The sequence below is a fragment of the Wyeomyia smithii genome, chromosome 3 (genome assembly GCF_029784165.1).
Source record: "Wyeomyia smithii strain HCP4-BCI-WySm-NY-G18 chromosome 3, ASM2978416v1, whole genome shotgun sequence".
Lineage (NCBI taxonomy): Eukaryota > Metazoa > Arthropoda > Insecta > Diptera > Culicidae > Wyeomyia > Wyeomyia smithii.
The window spans coordinates 18329512-18355685 of record NC_073696.1 but is presented as its reverse complement, the minus strand read 5'-3'; the positions used below and the strand labels follow the sequence as shown (position 1 = coordinate 18355685).

The 26174-nt window shown below is 37.1% G+C and overlaps 3 protein-coding genes across 4 annotated transcripts; all 3 read left to right on the top strand.

Annotated features, from left to right (window-relative positions):
* The first annotated feature begins 103 nt into the window (after window positions 1-103).
* Window positions 104-1221, top strand: LOC129731109 (uncharacterized). Its single transcript, XM_055690875.1, has 3 exons — window positions 104-571; window positions 630-763; window positions 831-1221. The coding sequence occupies exons 1-3, from the start codon at window positions 153-155 to the stop codon at window positions 1130-1132; spliced, it is 855 nt and encodes a 284-aa protein (XP_055546850.1). The 5' UTR covers window positions 104-152; the 3' UTR covers window positions 1133-1221.
* A 9213-nt stretch (window positions 1222-10434) lies between these two features.
* Window positions 10435-23659, top strand: LOC129731113 (uncharacterized). Its single transcript, XM_055690880.1, has 4 exons — window positions 10435-10695; window positions 10770-11007; window positions 22903-23036; window positions 23098-23659. Exons 1-4 carry the CDS (start codon window positions 10623-10625, stop codon window positions 23397-23399), a joined length of 747 nt encoding a protein of 248 aa, XP_055546855.1. The 5' UTR covers window positions 10435-10622; the 3' UTR covers window positions 23400-23659.
* Window positions 23439-26082, top strand: LOC129731111 (uncharacterized). 2 transcript variants are annotated; one of them, XM_055690876.1, is made up of 5 exons: window positions 23457-23580; window positions 23686-25126; window positions 25194-25431; window positions 25489-25622; window positions 25680-26082. In XM_055690876.1, exons 2-5 carry the CDS (start codon window positions 25063-25065, stop codon window positions 25997-25999), a joined length of 756 nt encoding a protein of 251 aa, XP_055546851.1. In that variant the 5' UTR covers window positions 23457-23580; window positions 23686-25062; the 3' UTR covers window positions 26000-26082. The 2 variants fall into 2 exon arrangements, with proteins under 2 accessions (XP_055546852.1, XP_055546851.1); XM_055690877.1 differs by lacking the exon at window positions 23686-25126 and having other exon boundaries at window positions 23439-23580.
* The last annotated feature ends 92 nt before the right edge of the window (window positions 26083-26174 follow it).

The window sequence follows — 26174 nt, the reverse complement described above, 5'->3', positions numbered from 1 at the left end:
ACAAGTGACCCATGCGGGCTTTAACATTCCATAACATCAAAGATTTTATGGGATGTTAAGAACAATTATGATGTTCGGAATTATCAAACTCACTATAAATAGGCGAGTTCCAGTGCATCTGATCAGCATTCAGTTACCACAATTGGCAAAAAATGCATCCCATAGGACTGACCTTAGTCGTTGGAATTCTGTACCTGGTCGTTGGATATGGCCAACCAGACAAGGAGGAACTGAAAGGAGATGGCTTTTCCATGAGACTAGAATATTACGAGGATGAAGAAACGGCACCCGCCCTGGATCAGGCTGGAGAAGGTAAAATTGAAACCCGCAAAACGGGGCTGCCGGAAGTTTGCTCGCGAAGTGATCCCGAACTGTCCAAGTGCATCACGAATGTCATGAACAGCATTCGGTTCAACCTGGCGGAGGGAGATTTCGGGTACGGACCATTAGCCCCCACACTGGATCCGTACCGGATCAAGCTGCTGGATATTGAAAATGGGCAAAGCTTTAAAGTGCTGCTGCGTAATACGACAATCGGTGGCATCGGAGACTATCAGATCGAAAATCTACGGTAAGTTTGTTTCAACCGGTCTTCGAGATATAAATCGAGATTTTTTCCATCTTCACAGTCAGGACTTGTCACAGAAAAAGTTTACCTTCCGCTTGAAGCTGCCCACGCTGCTCACGAAAGGAAAGTACGACCTAAACATGTATATTTTCCTGCTTCGAGTGTACGGCAAGGGAGATTTCAACATGACACTCAGTGAGGAACTTGCCCCGAGACCATCTTTGTCTAATTTTTACTCAACCCATTTTCCACGATTTTTCAGTTGACACGATAGCGGATATGACGGCGCAATATTTCCTACAGGAGCAAGACGGGAAAAACTACGTCAAATTTCGTCCGATGGACGTCAGGCTGCAGTTCGGTAAGGCCAGTTTCTATCTAGACAATTTGTTCGATGGTGACCAGAATCTGGGACAGATCGGAAACAGTGCCGTAAACAATTATCCGTACTTGCTGCTGGACCAAGTTAAGACCGGCATCGAAACACACCTGAGACGATCAGTTACCACAATGGCCAACGCTATTGTGAACGGAGCGGAGGAAAATGAAATTTTGCTACCGTGAATTTTTCTTCAATGCTATATTAGTTGTACTGAGCTTCACTGATTAATAAAACTCGCTTGAGTACAGTGCCCTTCTAAAAATGATTCTAAGTTTAGGTCTATCATTAGGTAATTAAACCTTGAGTCCCAAACCCGACCACGTTAAGTAGCTCAACTCTTCAGGGTCAAAACGAGTAGTGTTCTCATCGAATAACCGATGAATGAAACATTCCGTGTGTGTAAAGTCAGTCACCCGGTCATGGAGATTCGATTTATTGTGTCGGTCGTGTGATTGACCCCTTTCAGTCACATTTAATCAACAACAAAGAAGCTAAATTGCTGATGCGGCTTAGGTTGGTTTCCTGGTAAGACAAAACACACAGATAACCGGTTCGTGCTTTTACCGGTAAACAAAACAACAATCGCGTACGCTTGACGAGGTAGGGCAAAGGTACGCTTAGGGCTGGATAAGGCTCCAATCGGAAAGCACGGAAAAGATTAGTTTCGGAATGCTGGTAATTTTAAGCGGTTATTCTATACAACAGGTATTTCTCGTTGTAACGTAACCTGCTTTGCAACGTAAACTTTTTATGAATTCAGGGATGTCATTTAGAAAACCCCATGTAGTTTTCGACGAGTTTTCTACGTAGAATACCTCTGGTAGAATACCTAACGAAAAACGAGTATTCTACGGAAACCTGCAAAGAGATTTTTGTGGTGAATTTCCTACATGAAGAATAAACGAAATTTAAGTTTAAAAATATTATTTATTTTTAATTGTGATGATTATTTTGTGTGAATTGAGAACAAATTTGACATTTAAAATCGTTGCTTTTAATCTCCATCGATTGAATTTGTTTTTGATGTGTTTCATAAGATTTCGGATAAGAAATACCTCTCGTTTGCAAAATATTCTAGGGCTTTCTAGCCAGTACAAACAACAAACCCAAGTATGTTTAATTTTATCTTCGAAACTTTATATAAATTTGTAAATTAAATTAAGTAGCAATACAGAACCCAAAAAATGAGTATTTACTTAACTCAAAACTGACAACTGACAACTGACAAAACAAACCATAAAGTGAGTAAAAATCACTCAGTTTTTGAAACGCCTTGTTTCTTAATTATGCATATTTATATATTTATCTTACCTTACCAAACAGTCCCAAGCCTTGGTGTGGCCTTTGCTGTACGTAAGAGTCGTCTCCATTCCACTCGGTTCATGGCTGCAGTTCGCCAGCTCTGCAGTCTCCGTAGGGTCCGCAGGTCGTCCTCCACCTGATCGATCCACCTTGTCTGCTGTGCACCTCTCCGTCTCGTCCCTGACGGATTGGTTTCAAGAACCATCTTTACCGGGCTGTCGCCTGACATCCTTACAACATGCCCAGCCCACCGCAACCTGCCTATCTTAGCGGTGTGGACGATAGATGGCCCCCAAACAGCTCCTGCAGTTCGTGGTTCATTCGCCTTCCCCACACTCCGTTTTCCATCTGCAGTCCACCGAAGATGGTACGCAACACCTTCCGCTCGAAGACTGCAAGGGCGCGTTGGTCCTCCACAAGCATAGTCCATGTCTCATGCCCGTAGTGGACTACCGGTCTGATCAGCGTCTTGTAGATGGTTAACTTGGTGCGGCGACGAATTTTACTCGATCGGAGCGTCTTCCGGAGACCAAAGTATGCACGATTTCCTGCCATAATGCGCCGTTGACTTTCTCTGCTGGTATCGTTGTCGGCAGTTACCAGTGAGCCCAGATACACGAACTCATCAACCACCTCGATTTCATCACCACCAATTTGAACTCGAGGTGGGAGGTTAGCACTGTCCTCTCGTGAACCCCTTCCTTTCATGTACTTCGTCTTCGATGCATTGATGACCAGTCCAATCCGTTTGGCTTCAGCCTTTAGTCCGATGTACGTATCCGCCATCTTCACAAAGGTCCGAGCCACAATGTCAATATCGTCGGCGAAACCAAACAGTTGAACCGACTTTTGGAATATCGTGCCACTCGTGTTAATCCCCGCTCTTCTAATGACACCTTCCAGGGCAATGTTAAACAGTAGCCACGAGAGACCATCACCTTGCCTTAGACCTCTTCGGGTTTCGAAGGGGCTCGAGAGCGCCCCCGAAACTCGAACTACACACATCACTCGATCCATCGTCGCTTTGACCAACCGCGCCAGTTTGTCCGGAAATCCGTAGTCGTGCATAATTTGCCATAGCTTGTCCCGATAGATTGTGTCGTACGCCGATTTAAAATCGATGAACAGATGATGTGTGGGCACGTTATATTCGCGGCATTTCTGCATAACCTGCCGAACCGCGAATATCTGATCCGTGATGGCGCGGGCACCCATAAATCCCGCCTGGTAGTGCCCCACGAACTGCTTCGCAAATGGTGATAGTCGACGGTAAAGTATTTGGGAGAGTACCTTGTAGGCGGCGTTCAACAGAGTGATTGCCCGGTAATTGCAGCACTCCAGTTTGTCGCCCTTTTTGTAGATGGAACACACAATACCCTCCATCCACTCCTCCGGTACTCGTTCTTCCTCCCAAACCTTGACCATGACCCATTTATATATTTATTTTTGGGCTTTTTCGATATATATATATATATATATATATATATATATATATATATATATATATATATACATACATACATATATATATATATATATATATATATATATATATATATATATATATATATATATATATATATATATATATATATATATATATATATATATATATATATATATATATATATATATATATATATATATATATATATATATATATATATATATATATATATATATATATATATATATATATAGCAGGGCAACCATGAACCATTGAGATGTTGGGTACGTTCTAAATATATGAGATTTGACAGCGATAGCATAGTTCTGTAGAAATCAGGCCTTAGATGCGCCTTTGCTGTTACACTGATTTTGTATGTGACGTATATCATGCGATTGTGATTTCATTGGCATTTTTGGATGACAGTAAATATGTTGTTGAACCGTGAATTGAAATTATTGAGTGAAAACTTTGTTTGCTTTTTTGAGTTTCGTTGCCATTGCTTGTTTCGCCATAATCACAAAATAGTCCGAAAAAACACTTTCTTGCTTCTTCGTGTTTCTTTTTTTTAGTTATATTAATTCTCCCGTTACTTAAATACACCTAATCATCGCAGCGAATGGCATTTTATGACTCATACTATGAAATTTCGAGTGTTTGAGAGTTTTCTACTTGCAAGAGGTTTTCTACCGTAGAAAACGTATAATACAGTTTTCTACGTAGATTACTTACGAGACCCGAAAAATCGCGTAGAATACCATCCCTGTTTATGATGTAAATCGATATAACGTAAATTTTCCCTCCACATAATGTAATTTTGCAAATTTTGAAATTGAAATGAAGCTTTTGTGTACTTCAGAGCATTCAAAAATACTTAGATGGGATAGATTTAAAAGTTTGAGCAATAAAAATAAATTTTAAAAAGCATGGTACTTAAAAATTGTGAATCTTGTTCAAAACATTAGAAAAAATATTTTTCCTGCTGAATCATTATTAAAAACATGATTTGATATTACGTAAATTCGATATAACGCAACGAGTTAAAAAAAGTTACGTTATAACGAGAAATACCCGTATTGCAACGTGTAACATCATCGAGTTTCCAACAGTTTTATTTAAAATTTTCTTTATTTTCCATTTTCTAAGTACATATTCAAAATTCATATCTCATTTCGCAGCAAACGAATTTTTGACAGTAAAACTTTAAGTTGATTGACTTCTCCATTTACAACATTTTTCATTTAATATATTTTTTTACTTATTTCAGTTTCGGGACTTTCTCGGTATTCTCGATTGTCAAAATTTCTTTGCTTTTTTGATTTCCTTAACTATTAAATTTTGTTTAACACCCAAGACTATTTGCTATGTTTTTTCCCACTTTATTTCATGACTTTCTTGTTTTTCTTAAACTTGTTAACTTTCTTGGCTCTATTGACTTTCCTGATTTGCATTCTTGCATTGAATAATTTACCGACATTTTCTAATCTTTTGACATTCAAGATTTTCAGAGCTTTTTTCACTTTCTTGGTTTTTTTTAATTTTCTTAATTTCATGACTTCCTGGACTCTCTGGATTTTATTGTTTTTTTTTTTGTATTCTCTTTCTCACTCAAACTTCTTAATTTTCTTGACTTTTTTTTTTATTTTCTCGAAATACTAGACTTCTACGATATTCTAAACTTTCTTGAATTTGTTTTTACTTCTTTGAATACGTTGTTTTTCTTTTTTTTTTGACCTTCTGAATTTTCACGAACTTTTTGATTTGTCCCTCATTTTTAAGTTTCTTATTTTTCTTGACTTTCTCGACATTTTGACTTCCTTGATTTTTAGACTTTCTCGAATTTTTTTATGTCATTGATTTTGTTGACTTTTTTAACTTTCTTGATTTTCCCATTTTTTCGCGGTTTTCTTGAATTTCTTCCATGACTTTCTAGGTCCTCTTGCTCTTCTTGATTTTCTTGACTCTCTTAACTTTTTTGACTTTTTTTATTTCCTTGATTTGTTGACTCCCTTCTTTTGCTAGACTTTCTCGAATTTCTTGAATTCTTTCGATTTTTTTTACTTTCGTGTTTTTTTTTTGATTTTCTTGACTTTAGCAACTTTTTTGATTTTTTGGTGTTGGTAATATCCGTGGTTTTCATGAATTTTTTGATTTCCATGACTTTCTGAGCCCTTGATTTGCTTGATTTTCTTGACTATCTTGATTTTTTAGATTTTTTGGCTGATATCCTTGATTTTCTAGAATCTTCTGGCTTTCTAGAATATTTCGATTTTCTTGAGTTTCTTCACTGTCTTAATTATCTCGACTTTCTGGATTTTCTTCTTTTTTTTATTTTCGTTTGTTTTACTGAATTTCTTGACTTTTATGACTCTCTGGCCTGTTTTGAATTTCTTAATTCGCTTGATTTTCTTGGCTTTCTCGATTTTCTCGACTTCCATGACTTCCAGGACTTTCTTGAATTTCTTGACTTTTTCGATTTTCTTTATTTTCTTGATTTTCTGGAAATTTCTCATTTTCTTGACATTTCCAGGCAATCAGTCTTGACATTTTCGAATTTTTTGTCACTCTCGACTTCCTAAACTTTTTCGAATTTCTACGTTTCCTTGCCTTTTTTCAAACTCGTTTCCATCTTGACTTTTTTGATTTTATTGATTTTGTTGATTTTTCTTTCATTGTGGTCTTTCTCTGCTTTCATGGCTCTCTGGAATCTCTCGGTTTTCTTGATTTCTTTTCCCTCTTGACTTTCTCGATGCTTCGATTTTTCTTAATGTTGCTTAACTGTCTTAACTTTCTTGGCTTTTTTGAACTTTCTTGGCGTTCTTGACTTTCTTGACTTCCTTGACTTCTTCAACTCTCTTGATTCTTTTGATTTCGTAACTTCTTTGGTTTTCTTGATTTCTTTATTTCTTGAGTCTCAAAATTTTTCGATATTTTTACTTTCTTGATTTTTTCGAGTTTCTTGATTTTCTAGATTTTCATGGTTTTCTTGACTTTTTTGTGGCTCTTTCGACTTTCTAGGCTGTATATTTTTTTTTTATTTCCTTGACTTTTTTTAACATTTTTCTATCTTTATCTTTTTATTTACCTTACTCTCTTGATTTTCTTGGTTTTCTTGATCTTTTTTTTTCTTCGGTGACTTTCGGAACTTTCTTGGATATCTTGATTTTCTTTATTTTCTTGCCTCTTTGTTTTTTTTTAATCTTCTTGAATTTTTCTATCTTGACTATTTTTATTTTCTAGATTCTCTTAGCATTCTCGACTTCCATGACTTCCAGGATTTTCTTGAATTTCTTGACTTTTTCGATTTTCTTGATTTTATTTATTTTCTTGATTTTATGGACATTTTTCTTTTTCTTGACATTTTTAATTTTCTTGATTGCCGAGGTTTTCTTGAAATTTTTGACTTCCATGACTTTCTGGGCACTCTTGGCTCACTTTCTTAACTTCTTAGATTTTCTCAATTTTTTGAACTTTCGACGCTCTCGACTTTCTGGACTGTTTTCAATTACTTGACCTTTCAACCATTTTCCATTTTGATCTTTTTGATTTTCTCGGCTTTTAGATTTGCTTTACTCTATGACTTTCTAGACTTTCGTAGCTTTTTTTTATTTTTAAATTTTCTTGATCCTCTTGACTTTCTTAATTTTCTCGACTTACTCGACTTTCTTGGTTTTCTTGTTTTCCTTGAATCTATTGATTTCCTTGACTTTTGGACACTTTTAACTATTTTCTATCTTGACCGTTTTTGATTTACTTGACTCTCTCGATCTTCTTGATTTTATTTTAAGTTGTTGGGTATGCAATGTATGTGATTTTTTTGAGAATGCGAAAAATGAACACGGGCTGAGAATGTGGTTTAGATTTAAAAAAAAAATCTCTAGTCGTTTTATTGCCATTGTTGACTTTCTTAACTTCCATGACTTTCTGGACATTTTTGGTTTTCTTGACATTTTTAACTCTCTTGGTTTTCTTGACCATTTTGACTTATATGATTTTCTGGAATTTCTTAATTTTCTTGGCTTTCATAAATTTTTCTATCTTGATTTTTTTTTGATTTTCTGGACTTTTATGGCATTTTTGACATATTTTACTTCGATGACTTTCTAGACTTTCTTGGCTCTCTTGATTCTCTTGATTTTCTCAACTTTTTTAATTTATTGACCTTCTTAACTTTTGTGATTACCTCTATTTTTTTTGTATTTCGTTATTTTCTTGAGTTTTTAACACTCTCTATTTTCGACTTACTCGAACTTGATTTTATTGATTTTTTTCCAACTTTTTTGATCCTCTAGACATTCTTAACTTTCTTGGTTTTCTCTGCCTTTTTTATCTCCCTTGACCATTTTGATTTAATTGATTCTCTCATTTTTTTAATCTTGTGAACTGTGAAAACTTTTTCAATTGTTATGATTTTCTTAATCTTCTTAGCTTTCTTAATTGTTTTGACTTTCTTGTCTTTTGCATTTCTTCGCTTCCTCAATTTTCTCGACCTTTTTAACTCTTTTGGCTTTTGTAACTGTTAAGATTATTTTAACTTGTTCAACGTTCTTGACATTTGTCATTACATTCTCAATTTTGGTAACTTTCTTAATTTTTTCATTTGCTTGGCTATTTTGACCTACTGTTATTTCTGGTTTGCATGGCTTCATTGACTTTTTTCACTCTTCAAACCAGATTTTTTAACATTTCTGTTTTTGTTGATTTTTCGCATTTGTTTACTTCCTCGCATCGCTTTGCAAATTAACTCTTTCAACTTGCTATTAGATACACAAATTGTCAATTCCGTGACTTTCTGGATTTACTTGACCTTTTTGAGTTTCCCGTCTTTTTTAACTTTTAGACTTTATGAAATGTTACTAGCTTTCTACACTCTCTGGATTTTCTAGATCTTTTTTGACCTTCGGGATTATGTGGACTCTTATTATTTTTCGATTCATAATTTTTAACTCACAATCCTAGAAATACATTTATTGACCGTTGATTATCAGTTATGGTTTTTTTTCCGATTTTGTGAAATGGAATTTAGATTTTGGCTTTTTCCATTAGATATTTAATTTTCGATTTTCTAGTTTCGAATTTCTGATTTCGATTTTCAAATTTGAACTATGGAATTATGATCTAACTCTAATGAATTTTCTGGTTACGTATTACATTCCACAATTCACGATTCGCCTCTTCTGTCAGTTTGAGAAATACCGCGTGATTCATATATTTTTTAAATTTTACAGTTCGGTAGTATTTGATTCGAATTTACAATTTTCGGTTTTTTAGTTTTTATGTTTAATCGACCTCGGATTTTAAATATTTGATATCCGATTTTAAACTCAAGGGGAGCTCCCTCAAACTCAAGGGGAGCCTCAAAATTACAAAGTATGCTTCGATAATCGAATGATCAGGGGTTCAAACCTTACTAAAATTAGAGAGACTTTTAGGCATGGGATTACTCTCAGGCTCCTTCTTCCATTCTTTCATTTTGACCCTTTCCTTACGCTAAATTTAAATTAAAAAAAGTCCGATCCGACAGTTAAATGAAACAAAAACACACCTTGCCACTCGATAGGAGTACCCACCAAAGTTCGGTAAAGAAGAGCAGTAGAATTCAGATTGAAGGAAGGGTGGCAGTTAAAAAATCCGTCACCTACCACGGTGACAAAAGCACCCTTCAATTCCGAAACAGTTGCTAGAGATGCAGCGATAATCTCGGTCTACACTAACACTTTCTTTCCCAAAGCGTGAGAATGTTTCCGGCGCCGTTATCGTTCTATACAAAGCTACAGAATTGTTGAACATTGAAGATTGTAAATTAATCCCAAATTAACCATCTTCAGCCCAGGTCTATCACGAAAACAAATTCTTGATTTTCAATTTTCCATTTTCGATTTTTAATCTCAATTAACGATGTTTGAATTCGAATAAGCGATGTTCGTATTTAATGTTTGGCGTTTGGTTTTTGAATTTGGTTGTTTGATATTTTAAGTTTGATAACACAACAAATTATTTGATATTCAAAATATGATTTTTAATCTTCGATTTTTAATAAATCATCACTTTGTATAGACTTTTATTGACCTTTTTAACTTATTTTTTATGATTTGAATTTTTTTTATCTATTAAAACCAGTTCAATATCAAATAAAGTATCATTTTTTCCATTCTAATGAATATACAACATGCTTCTTGTCTCGTGTTGATCAGTGATGCAAAACTGGTGCTGCACGCAAATCCATTGTATCTTATAAATTATTTAACAGATCCGAAATGAAAGACTACATTGCATCAGAGTGAGTGGACTAGAGTCAGCTACTTGTTCAGTTGATGTCAGTGTCGTGAAAGCTTGTTCTCAGGCGGAACACTGAAAATAAAATCGCCTTTAAAATTAAGCAGATCTAGTCCGGAACAGTTATCTTTAATCAACGTATCGGTAAACTCTTCTCTAGAAATCAACTGCTATTTTATAATGAGAATTCCAACTCAACGCTTTCCGTGCAATGCGTAAAGCACGTGCCCAAGCAAGTTTGTTGTATCCTCCAGCAGCCCCCTTCTAACCAACACTACCTCCAACAGTAGAATGGATTATTCGCAGTTAGCTTTCAACTGGTCCGCGGACTCGTCCACCTTTGCTTTCCACGCGCTACACACTGACCGCCGCCGCATCTCCGCAAGTCCCAATTAAACAACACCCCCTGCTGAGATAGTTTTTCCCGCCAAACCGGCCAATTTGTTTGCGATCCAATTATCAACGAACAGCCCGTAATGATCGACGAAGCTTGAAAGCAGTTAGCCCTAGCCTAATGCAAGTTCTAGCCTCAGCTAGCCACTCAAGGGATGAGGTGTCGTTTCTCCGATTAGGACGTGCATAAGGTGTATAAAACAACGCCAGATAGTCTCATTTGATTCGCGACTGTTTAGTGATACTGAGGTTTAATGAAAAATATGAACCTGTTCGGTGTTGGCTTGGTGGTGGCCTTAAACTTGGCCTTCGCTTGCAGTGAGGTTTGTAAGTATCGTTTATTGACAACCGACAGCGGCGTTTGCAGTGAAAACGCGGATTAAGAAGTTTATTTTCTGTAGCTCCGGTGCTGCAGGTTTGCTCGGTTAGTGATCCGAACATGGGACAGTGCATCGCCAATGTGGTGGATAAACTGCGACCGAATATCGCCTCCGGGAACTATGGCGAGGGACGTGTCGCTGCCAAGCTGGACCCGTACTACATTGAACAGCTGAAGATCGACCACGGGCCCAGCTTTCGGGCTAATTTGAACAATGTGAACGTCGAAGGGATTAGTCAGTTCGAGGTTCGGAAGATACGGTAAGTTATTTGGTGATGGTGCGAAAATATGTGAAAATTTGTGTTTGTTTTTGTTATTAAGATTCCATCAGCAACAAAGCAAGCAACAAAGTGTTTAGGTGTTGTTAGTTTGTGATATGTGCAAATGAATGACAATATTTATCAAACTTGTTGAAACTGCTGTTTTGATACTGTAAAAACATCCAGCAAGATAATTTAGGGAGCAGTAGTTACTAACGACTAAAAGGGAATGAATTTCGCTCGCAACATGGCTCTATCTGTTAAATAAAGTTAACAAAAACCGTCGCGAAAAATAGAGGATTTCGATTTTGATATTTATTTCATATTCTATCTGGAGACGTTTTTCATTTTCAAAGTGAGATAACCGGGTTCGTGCTCAGCGAAAGGGAATTTTCTTGATATAAAACACTAAGTTGAGTTGACATGCGCAAGATTCTTCGCGTTGCTACTGATCAAAATTTACGATTATAGGTCACAACATCAATTAAAACCTTACATTTATGAGATTTCCAAATGAAATTTCCGAAGAAAAATAAAGATATTGGCAAACGAGTTTGAAAAATATTAGATCACAGTCAGAAATAAAAATTTATCAATGATGATTTTGAAAATAAATTTATTTAAATCAGAGTTTTGTATTAAACAGTTTGAACTAGAGTTGAAAAGTGAAAAAGGAAAGTAGAGAATTACTGAAACTTTTCAAGACGGTAACAGTCATCAGTTCAGTTCAGCAAAATTTTCAGAAGAATATCATGTAAAACGCGTAAATGGGAAGTAGATAGTTATTGCGACGCTTCAGATTGATTGGAAAACAGACTACAGTTCAATACATGTGTTTCTTCACATACATTTGTACATTGGTTTAGCTGTGATTTTTGTAAAATGTTGGACATTTTTGATTGACGCCTCTCTTTAGGATTTTTGCGGTCATTTCCAGTACATTTTTTTCTGTTTCTCACCAATTCTCAGCGTCCTTCGTCTCTCATTTTGTCATTCGAAGTTCATCATAGCTTATATGGCGACTGGAGCTTAGGGCAGTTTGGCAGGGAATGCTCTTGGGATCAGATGCAGATTAGATTAGTTTACGCCGATAATTTCAAAATATGCTTGACGAATCGTAACATCGAGGATTGTTATCGTTTGAATTTTTGACCTTTTTAATTCCTTAGTGATGTGGTGTAAACTAAACTCTTCGATTTAAAGGACCACCAAATGTGAAGTAATAACATTTCACCGCAAGTGTTTTTTTTTTAAACGGCCAAAAAACGTTGCGTTGAATCAATAACGTAAATGAGCTTGGAGTTATTCTTGACCAGAAGTTGACTGCAGTTGCTTCGAATATAGGGCAATTGGGATTTATCGCAAACATTTCGTGTGATTTGAAAGAACCTCACTGTAAGTAAGCACTGTATTGCTAGCTTATACGACCCCTTCTTGGAAACGTTAATGTGGCCAGGACTGCGCACCTGCTTTCAGGGAACCTGCGCCTTGAGCATGTACAAAGACGATTCATTCGACTGGCCCTGAAAGATTTACCTAGGCGCGATCTCTATCCGGAGCATTGGCGCCTTCTTGGATTTGACACTCTAGAACGCCACCGCAAATGATAGCAGGATATATTGCCAAGATTTTAAATTCTGTCATTGGATTCCCCGAGGCTGCTGGCCATGATGAATTTCCGGATATGCTGAGGCCCACTTACATACTTATAAACCAACACCATCGTATAAACTTTGGTTGTTATGAACTTACTGCGTTTTGTGTGAGAACCTTCACGAGTGTCGAGAATATTTTTTAGTTTGGTGAGCCTAGTCATATTTTCAAACATATAATGGCTAAGTGTGAAAGTTTTAAATTTTTGTTTTACCTTTCTTCTAGAAAGGTATAGCAATCACTGGCAAAACCAAAGGTATAAAAGTGGATACAATGGCCGAATGTTATATACCACACGACTCAGTTCGACGAGCTGAGCATTTTCTGTATGTATGTATGTATGCGTGTGTATGTAGGTGCATCTTCTCAATTCCATAGGAGTACCAACCAAAGTTCGGTAAAGAAGAGCAGTAGAATTCACGAATAGGAAGGGTGACAGTTAAAAAATCCGTCACCTACTACGGTGACAAAAGTACCCTTTATTTCCGAAACAGTTGCTAGAGATGCAGAGATAAGCTTTAGTTTGGTGAGCCTAGTCATATTTCCAAACATAAAATAGCTAAGTGTGAAAATTTTAAGTTTTTGTTTTACCTTTCTCCTAGAAAGGTATAGCAATCACTGGCAATACCAAAGGTATAAAAGTGGATACAATGGCCGAATGTTATATACCACTCGACTCAGTTCGACGAACTGAGCATTTTCTGTATGTATGTATGTATGTGCAACTTCTCACTCACTAGGTGGCTATTGAATTTCATTGTAATCGGATATTTAGTTTAGAGGTTATGTATCAAAATATAAAAATCACGAAACAGCAATAACTGAGAAACCACACAACCGTTTTCAATAAAATTGGTGTCAAATGAACCCTTCACTTATAAATTTCGTAATGATTAAACATATGGTTCAAAAGTTATCCAATAAAACGTTATAAAGAGGTTGTTTAAACTCACTGATTTTTATCAGAGATGGTCGGATCGATTTTCACAAAATTAGTGTCAAATGAAAGGTCCAGCTACCCCATAACACATTATTTAATTACACTGTAATCGGACTGTTACTCTGTCCGTTATTAGAAACTGAATGTCGCAAACATACAACTTGTGTTGCACTCAGCCTTTAAATGGACAGGTTTTAAATAAACAATTGAAACCCAACAACCGTAACAATAACGCAAACGACTTTGAAAAAAGGGAATTAATCGTTGAATATTCTTCACAATGTGAAAAAGAGACGATCAAAACTTATAATGAACGGAGTTCTAGCATGTTTGCAATGTTTCTAGAGTTGCAAAATTGCATAAAAAAATTAAGAAATTGCTCCAAAACAGAAAGCACAAAATAATTACACAGTCCAATGAAAACTGATTTTTTTTTACCTTGGTTTCTATGTAAAATTTTTTGTGTATTTTGATGCAAAACCAAATTTCCCCGAGTTTGAACATATTTCAACTTGAGGGGTAACAATGGCGCCATTTAGAAGTTTTGAGAAATCGGAAATTTTCGATGTTTTTTCGACGCCATTTTGTTTTATAGCCAAATATCATAATTCTAAGAGTTTGTCCACATATTAGCATCTTCTTACCCATCTTTTAAAAAAAACAGATCTTAAATCGGACGATAATTGAGCTCAAAACGGTGATTCTACGAGACCGGTTTTGGCATGGTTTTAGTATGTCTGAGCATTAATAGTAATGAACTAATATCTAAAAGTAGTAGTTAAATTCAAGGATGGAAAAAATCGTATCGCATAACAATCATTCGGATATCATTTCTGAACGTGCTATTCATAAGCTTTCAATCCTAGCAAACCATCGCTATTAAAAGTTACACATCCTCACGCATGCAAGAGACAACTTAGACGAAGATGATTTTGTTTCAGTATTGCCTGCTTTAGGCGGAGCGAGCAACATATAGCGAGTGTTTCACGAAAGAATCGTTCATTCAAGCGATCACAACGATTCTGTCGAATGTTGGTTGCTTGTAGGCGGAATTCGGCTACTCCACGTCGTGCTTTCACTGTGATATACCACGATGATTCTTGGTGATTTCAAATATCACATGCTAATGCACCATGCTGCAATTTCCGTTAGCATTGATGATATTTTGCTCCGGTAAGCACACAGTTGAGCGCAATTTAGATTGCGTTCATTTGGATTATTTTGTATCACCGGCGATAATATCTCAAAGATTCTCGCGATAATGTTGAATGCAAGTGAACTTGGATACAATAAATACTATCGTGATTGAATCATTCAGTCTCCTTCTAAGGTATTCGGAGCTCTTAGAAGCGAAGAGCAATCAGCAGCGTTTCAATGGAAAACTTGTACGCGAGTGGAAATAGTTGAACGATACCTGATGAATCAAAGAACACATTTGCATGAAATATTGCTAGTGAGTGAATTTTTCCATGCTTGGTTAAATTACGTCTTATATTGAGTAAAAAGGTCTTAGGAATCGATTTGTTGGTGTCTGATCCACGTGATATGTCAGCAACATATAAATTTTGCCGACGTGGTCCCCGTGGCTCTGTGGTTAGCGATGTCGGTCGGCTAGCTCTCCCACACAGTTGTGATGTCGGGTTCGATTCCCGATCAGGTCGAGGATCTTTTCGAGCTGGAAATTTTCTCGACTTAGCACTGGGGCACAGTGTACTTAGTGTTGTACTTATCTTACACATGCAAAATGTGCCAAAAACAATATCGATAACGAATTCTCTCAACTAATAATCGAGTTGATCGACACCGCATTAGCCCCACAGGCTAGCGTGCGATATTGTTGTTTATATAAATTTTGCCCCAATTACTCTACTATACTGGAATAGCTTCTTCTCGACGTTAGATTAACTTATTTGAAATCGGTTTAATGTAATATCAAGATTGTAAGCGATACTCAAAGATACAATAACAGTTTGTTCTTACTTGATCCTCCCCCTTTTGCGGGGAGGGGGTGGCATTTTTGGCCAGGAGATGAGACAGAATCATCGCGTCTTCGATAAAGTTAAATGCATTCCGGTCACCGACGTTTCGACCCTTTCATGGGATACAGTATATTGAACATTTTACGAAAGGGGCCATCCATATCACGTGGACAGGTTTTTAACGATTATTAACCCCCCTCCCCCGTGGACAAATGCTCATATACATTCTTTTTTTTTTTTGTAAGGACCGTGGACATTCCACAACCCCCCCCCCCCAAGCTTCCACGTGGTATGTGGATGGCCCCAAAATGGATTTACAGTAAAACAAAAATTACTCGATACAGCATTAACACAAACAACTCACTCGAAACGGTAATCAAAGTTTTCCCCACTTGAACTGCCTAATTTTTAGTCTGCCACGCCATCAGCTTTCAACCGCTTTATGTTGGAGCGCATCATCCTCTCTACGCAGACTTAACATCAGCAACATCCTGAGAGTATCCACCGTCAATCAATCAGTACGTGATCGATCTGGGAGCAGACTTCTTCATTTGGTTGCCTCCAGGTTTGTTTCCGAATATTCAAACTTTGAAAACAGGAGCTATATGTCATCTCTCCACCTGTGCGTTTACATCTCCGAAGACGACAATCACGACGTGTTTTGGGCACTCGGTAAAGGTTTAATCAAGCTTTTCATATAAGTCATCTTTGACGTCATCGGATTTGTCGGTCACTCACGGGCGTCCACCGGATCACTCTTGTTTTCTGATTCCCAAGCACTACAAAACTGACGCCCTGTTCCGCTCCTTTGTCGCCGTTGAAGTAGATGTGGTACTTGAAAGCAGGTTTCGGAAAAAGACTGCGGTGTGACACTATACTGACGACTGTTCTCTCTTTAGACTCTTTTTACTGCTTCCATACAACTAAAGCTTACACTAGCAATGATGCTGTCTTGTGTTGCCCACGACGGCTTATTCTTGCGCATTAGGGTATCTCAAAACAACGTTTTGTCAAAAAGTCTGGGGGGAAAATGATTGGTTACGGTGCAACAAAAAATCTTTTGTTTGGCGACAACTCTGGATAATGTTTAGTTGTTGTGCTAATTTGAGTTTTAAGAAGAAAAAATAAACAATTTTTCTTGTTTTTTTTTTTCATTTTAAAGTGATTTTGTCACTTAAGAATCCTGCAAAACCGAACCCAAATATATTTTTTGCGCATCCTTCGGAATCCAAACTAACAGAAAAAAATTGTTACGGCTTGTTGTGGCTCAAATTTCAATGCTACAAATTTTTTAACTCTTCTAAAAATTCTTAATTTTGGTGTTTTCTGAAATTAAACTTTTAAGAAGCAGACCAAACTTTGAGCTAGCAACCATATTATACCATATAAAGATGAGATTTTTTATGAAGGAAAACTTTCTAGAAGACACAAAAATCCTATCTTGAATCGTTGTTGAGCAATTCAAGTTTTTCTATGGAAAGAATATCGTAAAATAGGATAATCTTTAGTGTGTGCAACATCGAGCCAACTTATCAACGAAAACGTCGTATAACCATCGCCTACTAGGTTTGATTTTTAGTTCAGAAAAGATTTTATTGTGAATAAGTGAACCACGTTCTCAGTACAATTTATTCGAATCCTCTGTTTTTATTATATGTAGTAACTTTCAGATGCAGTGAATCAACTTTTCAAGGTCACAAATCAATAAAAATATCATCCATCCAGTTGTTCGATTATTTCAGCTGTTTATTTACGTTATAAATGAATTATTATTAACAATATTTAAATAGTCAAAAGCAGGTGCCTTGACCGAGTTGTTTTGATATTTACGGTTTTTAGCCACGGTTAACAAAACTTGATACTTTTCTTTATTGGTAGATGGCCCGAAATCATTTATGTCTCCTGCCAGCCCTAGTGCTCGTTCTGCGGGATCGTTGACTCCGTTGATCGTTGACTCCTAGATAAATTTACGAGCATCTTTTGCTTTATATCGTTACTGACCGCGTTGTCGAAAAATGCCAGGCAAATATTAATCTCCGACAAATACCACAGGTGGTTTATGATCTTATTATATGCTGCCCGACTGATTTCCTCGTTATCGTAGCTTCTTACACTTTCAACGAATTTTAAATCGTTTAGTGGAGCAAACGTCGATAATGGTGAATTATACCTCCCTTTCAAGTAAATTCGTACTACAAACAATACGAAACGCAGACTATTGTCGTGTTCCAGACCCATGGAAAATTGTGTTCGCAGAAGGTACATTTTAAGTCCATAAATCGATTTCGCCATCTACCTTGAAATTTAGTGAATTGTTGGTCGCCAAGGCACATCGAAGCGAGTTGCAGAAGTTCAGAATAGTCTTCCCTAATGAACTCTCGACATACCATGCCCTTTAACAATGAAATAAGGTATGATTTTTCAGTTTCCGGCAATGTTCCTGATTCATAAAAGAAAAACAAAATTAATAGTTATTATGAAAAACTAACTTAATCGATTGTTACCTGCAGGAAGTCCTGAAAAGTCTGCTGTGTCGATGTTTCCCCATTCGTCCCGGAAAACTTTGAACAATGTATTGTTGGGTGATGATGTTGGTTGATAAAAACAGGTGTTGTACTAACACTGCCATGACCATCAACTGATACATATGGTGGCGATAAATACTGGTTAATCTGCAGCGCCTACTATGTATATTGATACAGATTCAAACAAACTAATGTCGCTAAGCAGTCGTAGTCAAGTCGATGTTGCATACACTAAAGATTATCCTATTTTACGATATTTTTCCCATAGTAAAACTAGAATAGCTCAACAACGATTCAAGATAAGATTTATGTGTCTTCTAGGGAGTTTTCTCTAATAAAATTTCCCATCTTTATATGGTATAGTATGGTTGCTAGCGTAAAGTTTGGTCCGCTTTTTAAAGGTTCAATTTCAGAAAACACCAGAATTAAGAATTTTCAGAAGAGCTAAAATTTTTGTAGCAATGAAATTTGAGCCAGAACAAGTCGAAATATTTTTTTTTAGTTTGGACTCCATAGAATGCGCAAAAAATATATTTGGGTTCAGTTTTACAGGATTTTTAAGTGATAAAATTAATTTAAAATAAAAAAACATGAAAAATTGATTTTTTTGAAAACTCAAATTAGCACAACGACTAAACATTATCCAGAGTTATCGCCATAGGAAAGTTTTTTTTGCTACACCATAACCAATCATTTTCCGGTTGAGTCCCCAGAATTTTTGACAAAACGTTATTTTGGCACACCCTATTGCGCATGCATTTTGTTCGTTCAGACTTTACTGCCTAGTTTTGTTCATTTTGAGGATTTTCTGTTGCCTGTACTGTTGACAGCCTGCTGATCGGCTGCGGCTATCATAGATGATGTTGGACTCGCATTCCTTCTTTTTTTCTTTTTCTCCAGCCGATGCCATGATGAATACGAAGCTAATCATTTTATATATTTTACCATTGTTGATATTATTCCCTACACAAGAAGCACGTGTTCGTACTGCCTCACTTGCATTATAGCATCGGCCTTACCCTCGTTAATCATAATCACCTGACAGTCCGCTCGGATTTGTGCTGAAGGATTTCACACTGTAAACCCGATCAGAAAAAAAAACAAAAATGTAACAGAAGCTGTTAGTTTGTTACGGGAAAAACCTTACAGGCTGTGTTTTCAATTCGATCCCGTTAGGTGTTAAAATAACAGAAATTATAACAGAAATGATTCTACTTGTATCAAGCACATATCAAAATTTGTTACTAATGTATCAGCTTTCTAACAAAATAAGATAGTATATAGAACAGTATGATAACAAACATTGTTAGAAACAACAGGTTTTGATAAAAACGAAAAATCAGTTAGACATGTTTCAGAACTACTTCATTTCAGGTTTTGTTATTATAACTCATTCAGATTCAATTTTTTAAAACTATATGGAAAAATACAAAATTGTATCAAAATATGTTATTTGTAACTCGCATTGATAGAATTTTGTAATTTTTCAGTTATGCTCTTCTGATCGGGAAGACTGTCATTAGCAACAGCTTGGAAGAATCAACATTCGTTAGGAGATGAATAATAAAAACCCGTTTGGCATTGTATGTGTGTGCTGTCGTCAGTGGCTGTCGGACGTGTGGAGAGCAGACAATAAGAACCGAATTAATTTAAAATTTGCTCTCACGGAAAGACAGTCATTTTCAGAAGCCTGCTTGAAAGAAGTGTGTGCAATTGGCTCTACTGCACGGAGTTCCCTTTCTTCGGAATTTGACCACCGAATTTCTTGAATCGTTGCCTGCCGCTGTAGTTCACGAGCAAACAAGCCAGCTCGCGCCGGTTCATTGAGTGGTCGGACGTTCCACGTACCCAATTTTTAATCGTTTACCCCTTTCTGTTCCCGTGTTCGTAGCCTAGGTTCTTGCCGATTATTCCTTTCCGTATTTCTACAATTTCGTTGTTCGTGGTTAGAAGAGGTTTCGGTATTCTACCTTACCAGGGTCACGATACCTACATCCTACTGACGGGTCAGAAGCTGTTGAACGCCACCCCTAACATGGGGACACAGCCGGAGGGGTTGGTTACCCGATCTCCGCTGAGGGTACTTGTATCCCGGTCGGCACCTCGTGAAGATTGGGATAGGAGTTGCTGGGGACAGAGGTGAGTTACTACATTAGGGTCTCAAGTTACACGTTCCCAGCCATATACCAACCCCCGGAAGTACTCATATGTTATTTGGTCATTTTTGTTTGTTTTCCATAAAGTCAGCATCTTGAACCTCAAAATGGTGTCATGAGTAGATGCCTGGTTTTTGGGCATCATTCCGGTTCCAGAATTATCCATATTGGGTGGTATTAGGCCATTCTATGTTGTTTTTCTGACATCGAGAGTCACTATCTTGGAATTTGAAATGACGTCTGGGGTTGATTCTCAGTTGAATATCTTCCTGGTTCAAAAACACCCATATTGGATGGTAGTTGTCAGCTTTGATTGGTCGAAATTTTCGGTCGTTACAAGGATCTACATTTTTCAATGATTTAATAGTTAGCATTTTAGAATCACATTTTTTTTGCATGCTGATGGACACGAATCTCCCGGATGGTCTCGAGGAACGATGCTGGCCTTGCAAGTCAGCCGTTGTTGGTTCGAATCTCGGCTCTGGAGAGACTGTTAGTGTCAGTAGGATCGTAGCACTAGCTCCGAAATTGTCCTGTAGGTACACTAAACAGTCGGTTGCGAAGTCTGTATATAAATAAAAACAGAAACGGAATGTAGCACCAAGGCTTTGCTTTTTTGATGGACACTTGACCAGTTTTCCAATCAATTACTGCAAGAATAAAAAAAATCCTTTAAAAAATAACTGAGTTATAAACATTTGAAATTTAACAATTTTCACGACGCACCACTATTCCAATGATGTCGTAAGACGTAATTCTACCTCAAAATACGAACTTCAAAGAAAATTATGTCCTACCGTGAAATCGTTACAATAAGAAGGATGAATAAAATCTTTCAAGTAGGGGGATTAGAGGCATAATTAGCACACGGGGCGAAATGGGCACCCCTATTTTATGCGAAACTACGCATTTTTTAATACAATATGGTATGTCGAACTCTTCCGTAATTACTACAGTATCTCTTTATGTAGAACAAAAGTGGTTTGTCTGTTTAAAGTATGAAAATATATTGAAAAAATCAATTTGGTTCCCGGCTGTTGGAAAATTTTTTATCATCGCGCACTACGAAATAAGCTTCTACGGTAGTTTAAATGGCTCAATCAAGTATGTAGACACATCAATATGACGTACGGGTCGTACCCCAAATTTCACCATCATTGAAGTTTTGATTTTAAGCTATAATTAGTATTAAAATCTCATGTTAACTTTAACTAATTCGATAGGGGCGAAATGGTCACGTTTAGGTGGGGTGAAATGAGCACACCTAGTCACATAAACTGACCTGAAATTCATCTCAGTAGACTTGTGAGTTTGTCTGTTTCCATAGTCAGTGTTTGTTTACAGTGATTGTGCGAACATATATTAGAAAATCTTTGAGACCGAATCGGTCTGAAAAAGGGACTGCAGGCAGAATTGGCGACCATAAGGCGCGACGGGACATTCACGAAACAAGCCGCCAAGTATCACTGCATCCCGCGTCAAACGTTAAACTTTTCAATTTGTGAATATCGTACCTTAAACTATAGATAGTTAATGCAAGTTTTGCACTGCAGACAGCCTAAAAATTTTGTCGTTTTCCATGCTAAACCCTCTAGTGCTTAAGTTAATTTCTAGACGGGTTTCGGTAAAATCACTATGAATAATTATAAGCACTTTTCAAGTATTTATCAAAGCTTTTTAAAGGTTTGACTGAAGCCCGCCAAATGGCGGCATTGGGCACTAGAGGGTTGAATCAGCTACCAAGTTAGGGTGCTCATCATGCCCCTATTCCCCCTAATAATAAATCAGCAGTCCAATTTGGTTCTCTATCGCTTTTTAAAATTAAAAAACAAAAATGTGTGTTCTGTATAATCTATGCAATACTATACTAGTTTTAGGAGATGACAAAATTGAAAGTGACGAAAAAGACAAGATATAAGAAGATATATATCTGCTTTTATATATATTGACAACAAATCCACGGTTTCGTCACAATTGTTTTTGACCCTGTTAAAATCAAAAACCTATGTATGAACTCGAAGATTTAAAAAATGCTATTCATATTTATCCACGTAAACTTTTGGCCCTAAGGAAATTCGAGCAAATGTCGTCTAACGATTCTAATGTAACAAGTGATTTTTTTTTTGTTCACACAACATTTATTTGACACGGCACAATACAAATTAATGCTTTACGGAGCCAATTAAATGTAAAAAGTGATAATTATCATCTCATTGCCGAACATAATTTTTAATAAAACAAAAATTAAAATATAATTTTATAAAAAATCAAAATATTTTTTTTTACAAATACCATTCAATTTTCATGGGAAATCACATCATGAAACAATACGCGACTGAACGACTGTACACATTCGTTATTTACTTTTCTTTCTTCAAGAATTTTCTATACATCCAATAAGCGCAATTCAAACCATGTTTTGTAACATCAGAATTCTTTACTAATACCAACACAAGAATCTGAACAAGATCTGATATGAAATTTCATTCCCAGCGGTTAATTATATTCTTGAGATTACAATGATGTAATCTGCTGACAACAATGTGAATAATACACATGCTTCAAGCTAATTATCTGTAAATTACATCATATTCAACACACTCGTATATCATAAGTAAACATCACAATCTCTCTCTCAACAGTGAAGACCTAGCCAACAAGCGGTTCAACATCACCGCGAAGCTTCCGAGTCTGCTGGTTTACGGAAAGTACGACTTGAACATGAACATTCTTCTGCTCAGAATTTCCGGCAAAGGCAACTTCAACTTGACTCTCGGTACGAATCGATCTCCTGCCGGTTGTAATACCTAAACCACTAATAAAAAATTTCTTTCCAGATAACACCCTAGTTAGTCTCAAATTGCAGTATGACCTGGACCCAAAGGACGGCAAGAATTACATCAAATTCAAACCGGTCGACATGAGGCTTAAATTCGACGGAGCCCAATTCTACCTGCAGAATCTGTTCAACGGTGATCCGGTGCTGGAAAAGGTTGGCAATCAGGCGATCAACTCGAACCCACATGTGCTGTTGGAGGAAGTTCGACCATCGATTGAGGGTCATCTGCGGGAATCGCTTACGGAAATCTCCAACACCGTAGTGAAGGGAGCCGAGGAACGCGAATTACTTCCCCCGTAGACGGAACAGGCAGTAGCAGCCACAGATGTGATATTACCAAAATTTTAGCTTTAGCTAGTTACAAATGAGGCGCGTTACGCCGGTAAACAAACCCAAATGCGATACCAATCAGAATCGGTCTAAGACAATAAAAATATTTTCGTCAGATTAAGTTTTCAACGAACCAAATTGATGCCATCAGGTATGTAAAAAATGATACCAAATCTAAATAAAAACCTAACATTGAAACAACACTAGCTTGCTATCGGGTGTGAAAATAACGCTGATTTTCTTTACAATCTGTCAGACAACTGTATATCTCCCACTAGTAGCTGACATGCATGAGTGATGAGTTTTGGTAGTAGAGTTAACTGATAGATACTAATGAGTAACATAGCGCGCAGTTTCCAGTTGCAGCAGTTGTAGACGCCAAGATGATTAGCTATTCAGTGCCAGACTATCATTAGTGGCTTATTAAATTCCCAGTTTGCGTGAGTGGAGTAAATAATAGAAATGGAAACAATGGCCTGTTTTAATCGATATTTTTGATCGAGAATATGATTTATCTTTTCAGTGTATCTCGTGTTTAGTGGAATACTCCTTCTTTAGCTAATCACCTGCCCTAAACTTGTTCGAATAGATACTTAGCAGAGATTGATGGGAATATTATTGCGAATCATGCTATTTCTACTGTAACAGTAATAAGTATTCAAATGTTGAATAGATAATTCTTCTCCAGGATATTAGATTTGTGTATGAAATAGTGTTTGAATAATCAATTTTCAGACAAGAAGGAAATAACGCTCTCAATAAATATATATGTTAGGTATGTTCAGCTCTGTTCGAACATCTTCAGTTAGCTTTGCTAAGCATTTAAAAGCAGCAGTGATGAGTAATAATCTTCGGAGCTGATTATCGATTTCAAATCAAGCTTCTTCTTTATTTTTCTTGTGTTTTGATTTGAGCTTGTTCTTTTTCGCAGGTGACAACTACAAACCTAGAATTTTTTTTAACTGTCTCTTTTCAAAGGGTAGATGTTCTTAAAAATTATTGCTTGGGTAACACAGCGACAGATTCGTTGGGTTGCGTATTTTGAGTTCAAACGGGGTCGAGTGGTTGTTCAGGAACGTTTGTGTTTTTTGGCTTAAAATGATGACGTTTTATCTGGCAAAATATCATGTTTTTTGTAATCAAAATTTTCTTCATACATTCGTACTGGCGCACATCTTGATTGATATCCAAATTACTGGGCTTGAACCATGAATCATGATCGAATCATCTCTATTGAGAATATAGCTCAAAAACCTTTGCAATTAACATTGCACACTAATTTCACTTAACTTGTATCAAAAATCAATTTAGAAGCTTCTAATTTCGTTTTGAGCTAAAACAATACAACCAGTCGTATCAAATAAAATTCCGCAACTGAAAAATGACATCTCACTATACAAACACGGACCAAGTCACACTAGTGATTAGAACCGTCATTGTCGTGTGAAAAACGACAAGAAAAGTGCATGAAACATTTTCGTTGCAATTAGCACCCAATTGCGAAAAACACACATCGCCCGAAGATAATCTCGTCGGTGGTGTGGTGCGAAAACAATTTGACTCGGTTCGTTCCTATAAAAGATTCGTCAAGAATCAGCTGCGGGAATCATTTCTATTTGAAACTCGTTTCAGCATGGATTTCAAAAATTTCGTTATTGTGGCACTGTTAGAGTTTGGACTAATCAATTGTTATTTGCGTATGTTTTGTGGAAATGGGTAAACAGTTGATCATCGTTTAAGTGTTGTTTATTTTTCCGTAACCAGCACCCAGTATACAGGTGTGTCACCTAGCCGATCCAGACCTGGATCAGTGCATAATCGCGTCTGTAAATGGAATTCGATCGAACATTGGATCGGGAGATTTTGGTAATGGTACCAAACTGATCGCAATGGATCCGGCCTTTGTTGATCGGATGGACATCGATGCGGGACCAAGTTTGCAGGCCAGTTTTCGTAACTGCACCGTAACCGGAGCGAAAACTTACCAAATTGATAAGATGCAGTGAGTTTTGATTGCAGCCAAATTAAAGAACCTTAAAGAACCGAGTCTGAATTGTAGCTTTGATGTGCCCAAGAGAATGCTAAAAGTTTTGCTCACGCTAGCTGAAATGAATTTGAGGGGAAAGTACATTATGCGGATGAAGCTTTCAATGCTGCAGCTGGATGGAGCCGGGGATTTTACGACGAATTCGAGTGAGTAAATTTTTACAACTTTATTTAACTTGTTTAAAAACCCTCGTTCAATTCTAGCCGACGTCAAAGTGCTGCTCAAAATACGTTACGCACCCGTCGAGCGGACCGATAGCGCTGGCGAAAAACGGCCGGGGGTTCGTTTTCTTCCGGTGGACTTTAAGGTCAAGTTTGCCGGCCCAGTTCGATTTTATCTGCAGAATTTGATAAACGGACAGCCGGAGTTGGACTCGATAGCTAACGAGGCACTCAACCAGAATCCAGATCTACTGCTGGAGAAGGCCATTCCCGCCATCAGGCAATTCTTTTCCGAGCGATTTACAGCCGTCGCAAATGGGTTGGTGCAGGACGCCGATCTAGACGAAGTCTTCCCGGTGTAATGTTTATCAGCGATTAATCATTGTATATCCGAGTCGGCTCAGCTGTTGTTAATTGTTTAGCGAATAAATGTGATGTTTTTCAACTAGCGATTTTTTTGCTCCAAAGTTCGGTAATCGATTTACACGCGGTTCTCAGACTGAAATGTTGTTTGTCTGAAAAGGGATTAGCGCTGGT

Coding starts and splice junctions, on each gene's coding strand:
- LOC129731109 (XM_055690875.1), top strand. CDS start 153: ATGCATCCCATAGGACTGACCTTAGTCGTTGGAATTCTGTACCTGGTC. Junction 572..629: donor TATCAGATCGAAAATCTACG/GTAAGTTTGTTT, acceptor CCATCTTCACAG/TCAGGACTTGTCACAGAAAA. Junction 764..830: donor AGATTTCAACATGACACTCA/GTGAGGAACTTG, acceptor ACGATTTTTCAG/TTGACACGATAGCGGATATG.
- LOC129731113 (XM_055690880.1), top strand. CDS start 10,623: ATGAAAAATATGAACCTGTTCGGTGTTGGCTTGGTGGTGGCCTTAAAC. Junction 10,696..10,769: donor CTTCGCTTGCAGTGAGGTTT/GTAAGTATCGTT, acceptor TATTTTCTGTAG/CTCCGGTGCTGCAGGTTTGC. Junction 11,008..22,902: donor TTCGAGGTTCGGAAGATACG/GTAAGTTATTTG, acceptor CTCTCTCAACAG/TGAAGACCTAGCCAACAAGC.
- LOC129731111 (XM_055690876.1), top strand. CDS start 25,063: ATGGATTTCAAAAATTTCGTTATTGTGGCACTGTTAGAGTTTGGACTA. Junction 25,127..25,193: donor ACTAATCAATTGTTATTTGC/GTATGTTTTGTG, acceptor TTCCGTAACCAG/CACCCAGTATACAGGTGTGT. Junction 25,432..25,488: donor TACCAAATTGATAAGATGCA/GTGAGTTTTGAT, acceptor TCTGAATTGTAG/CTTTGATGTGCCCAAGAGAA.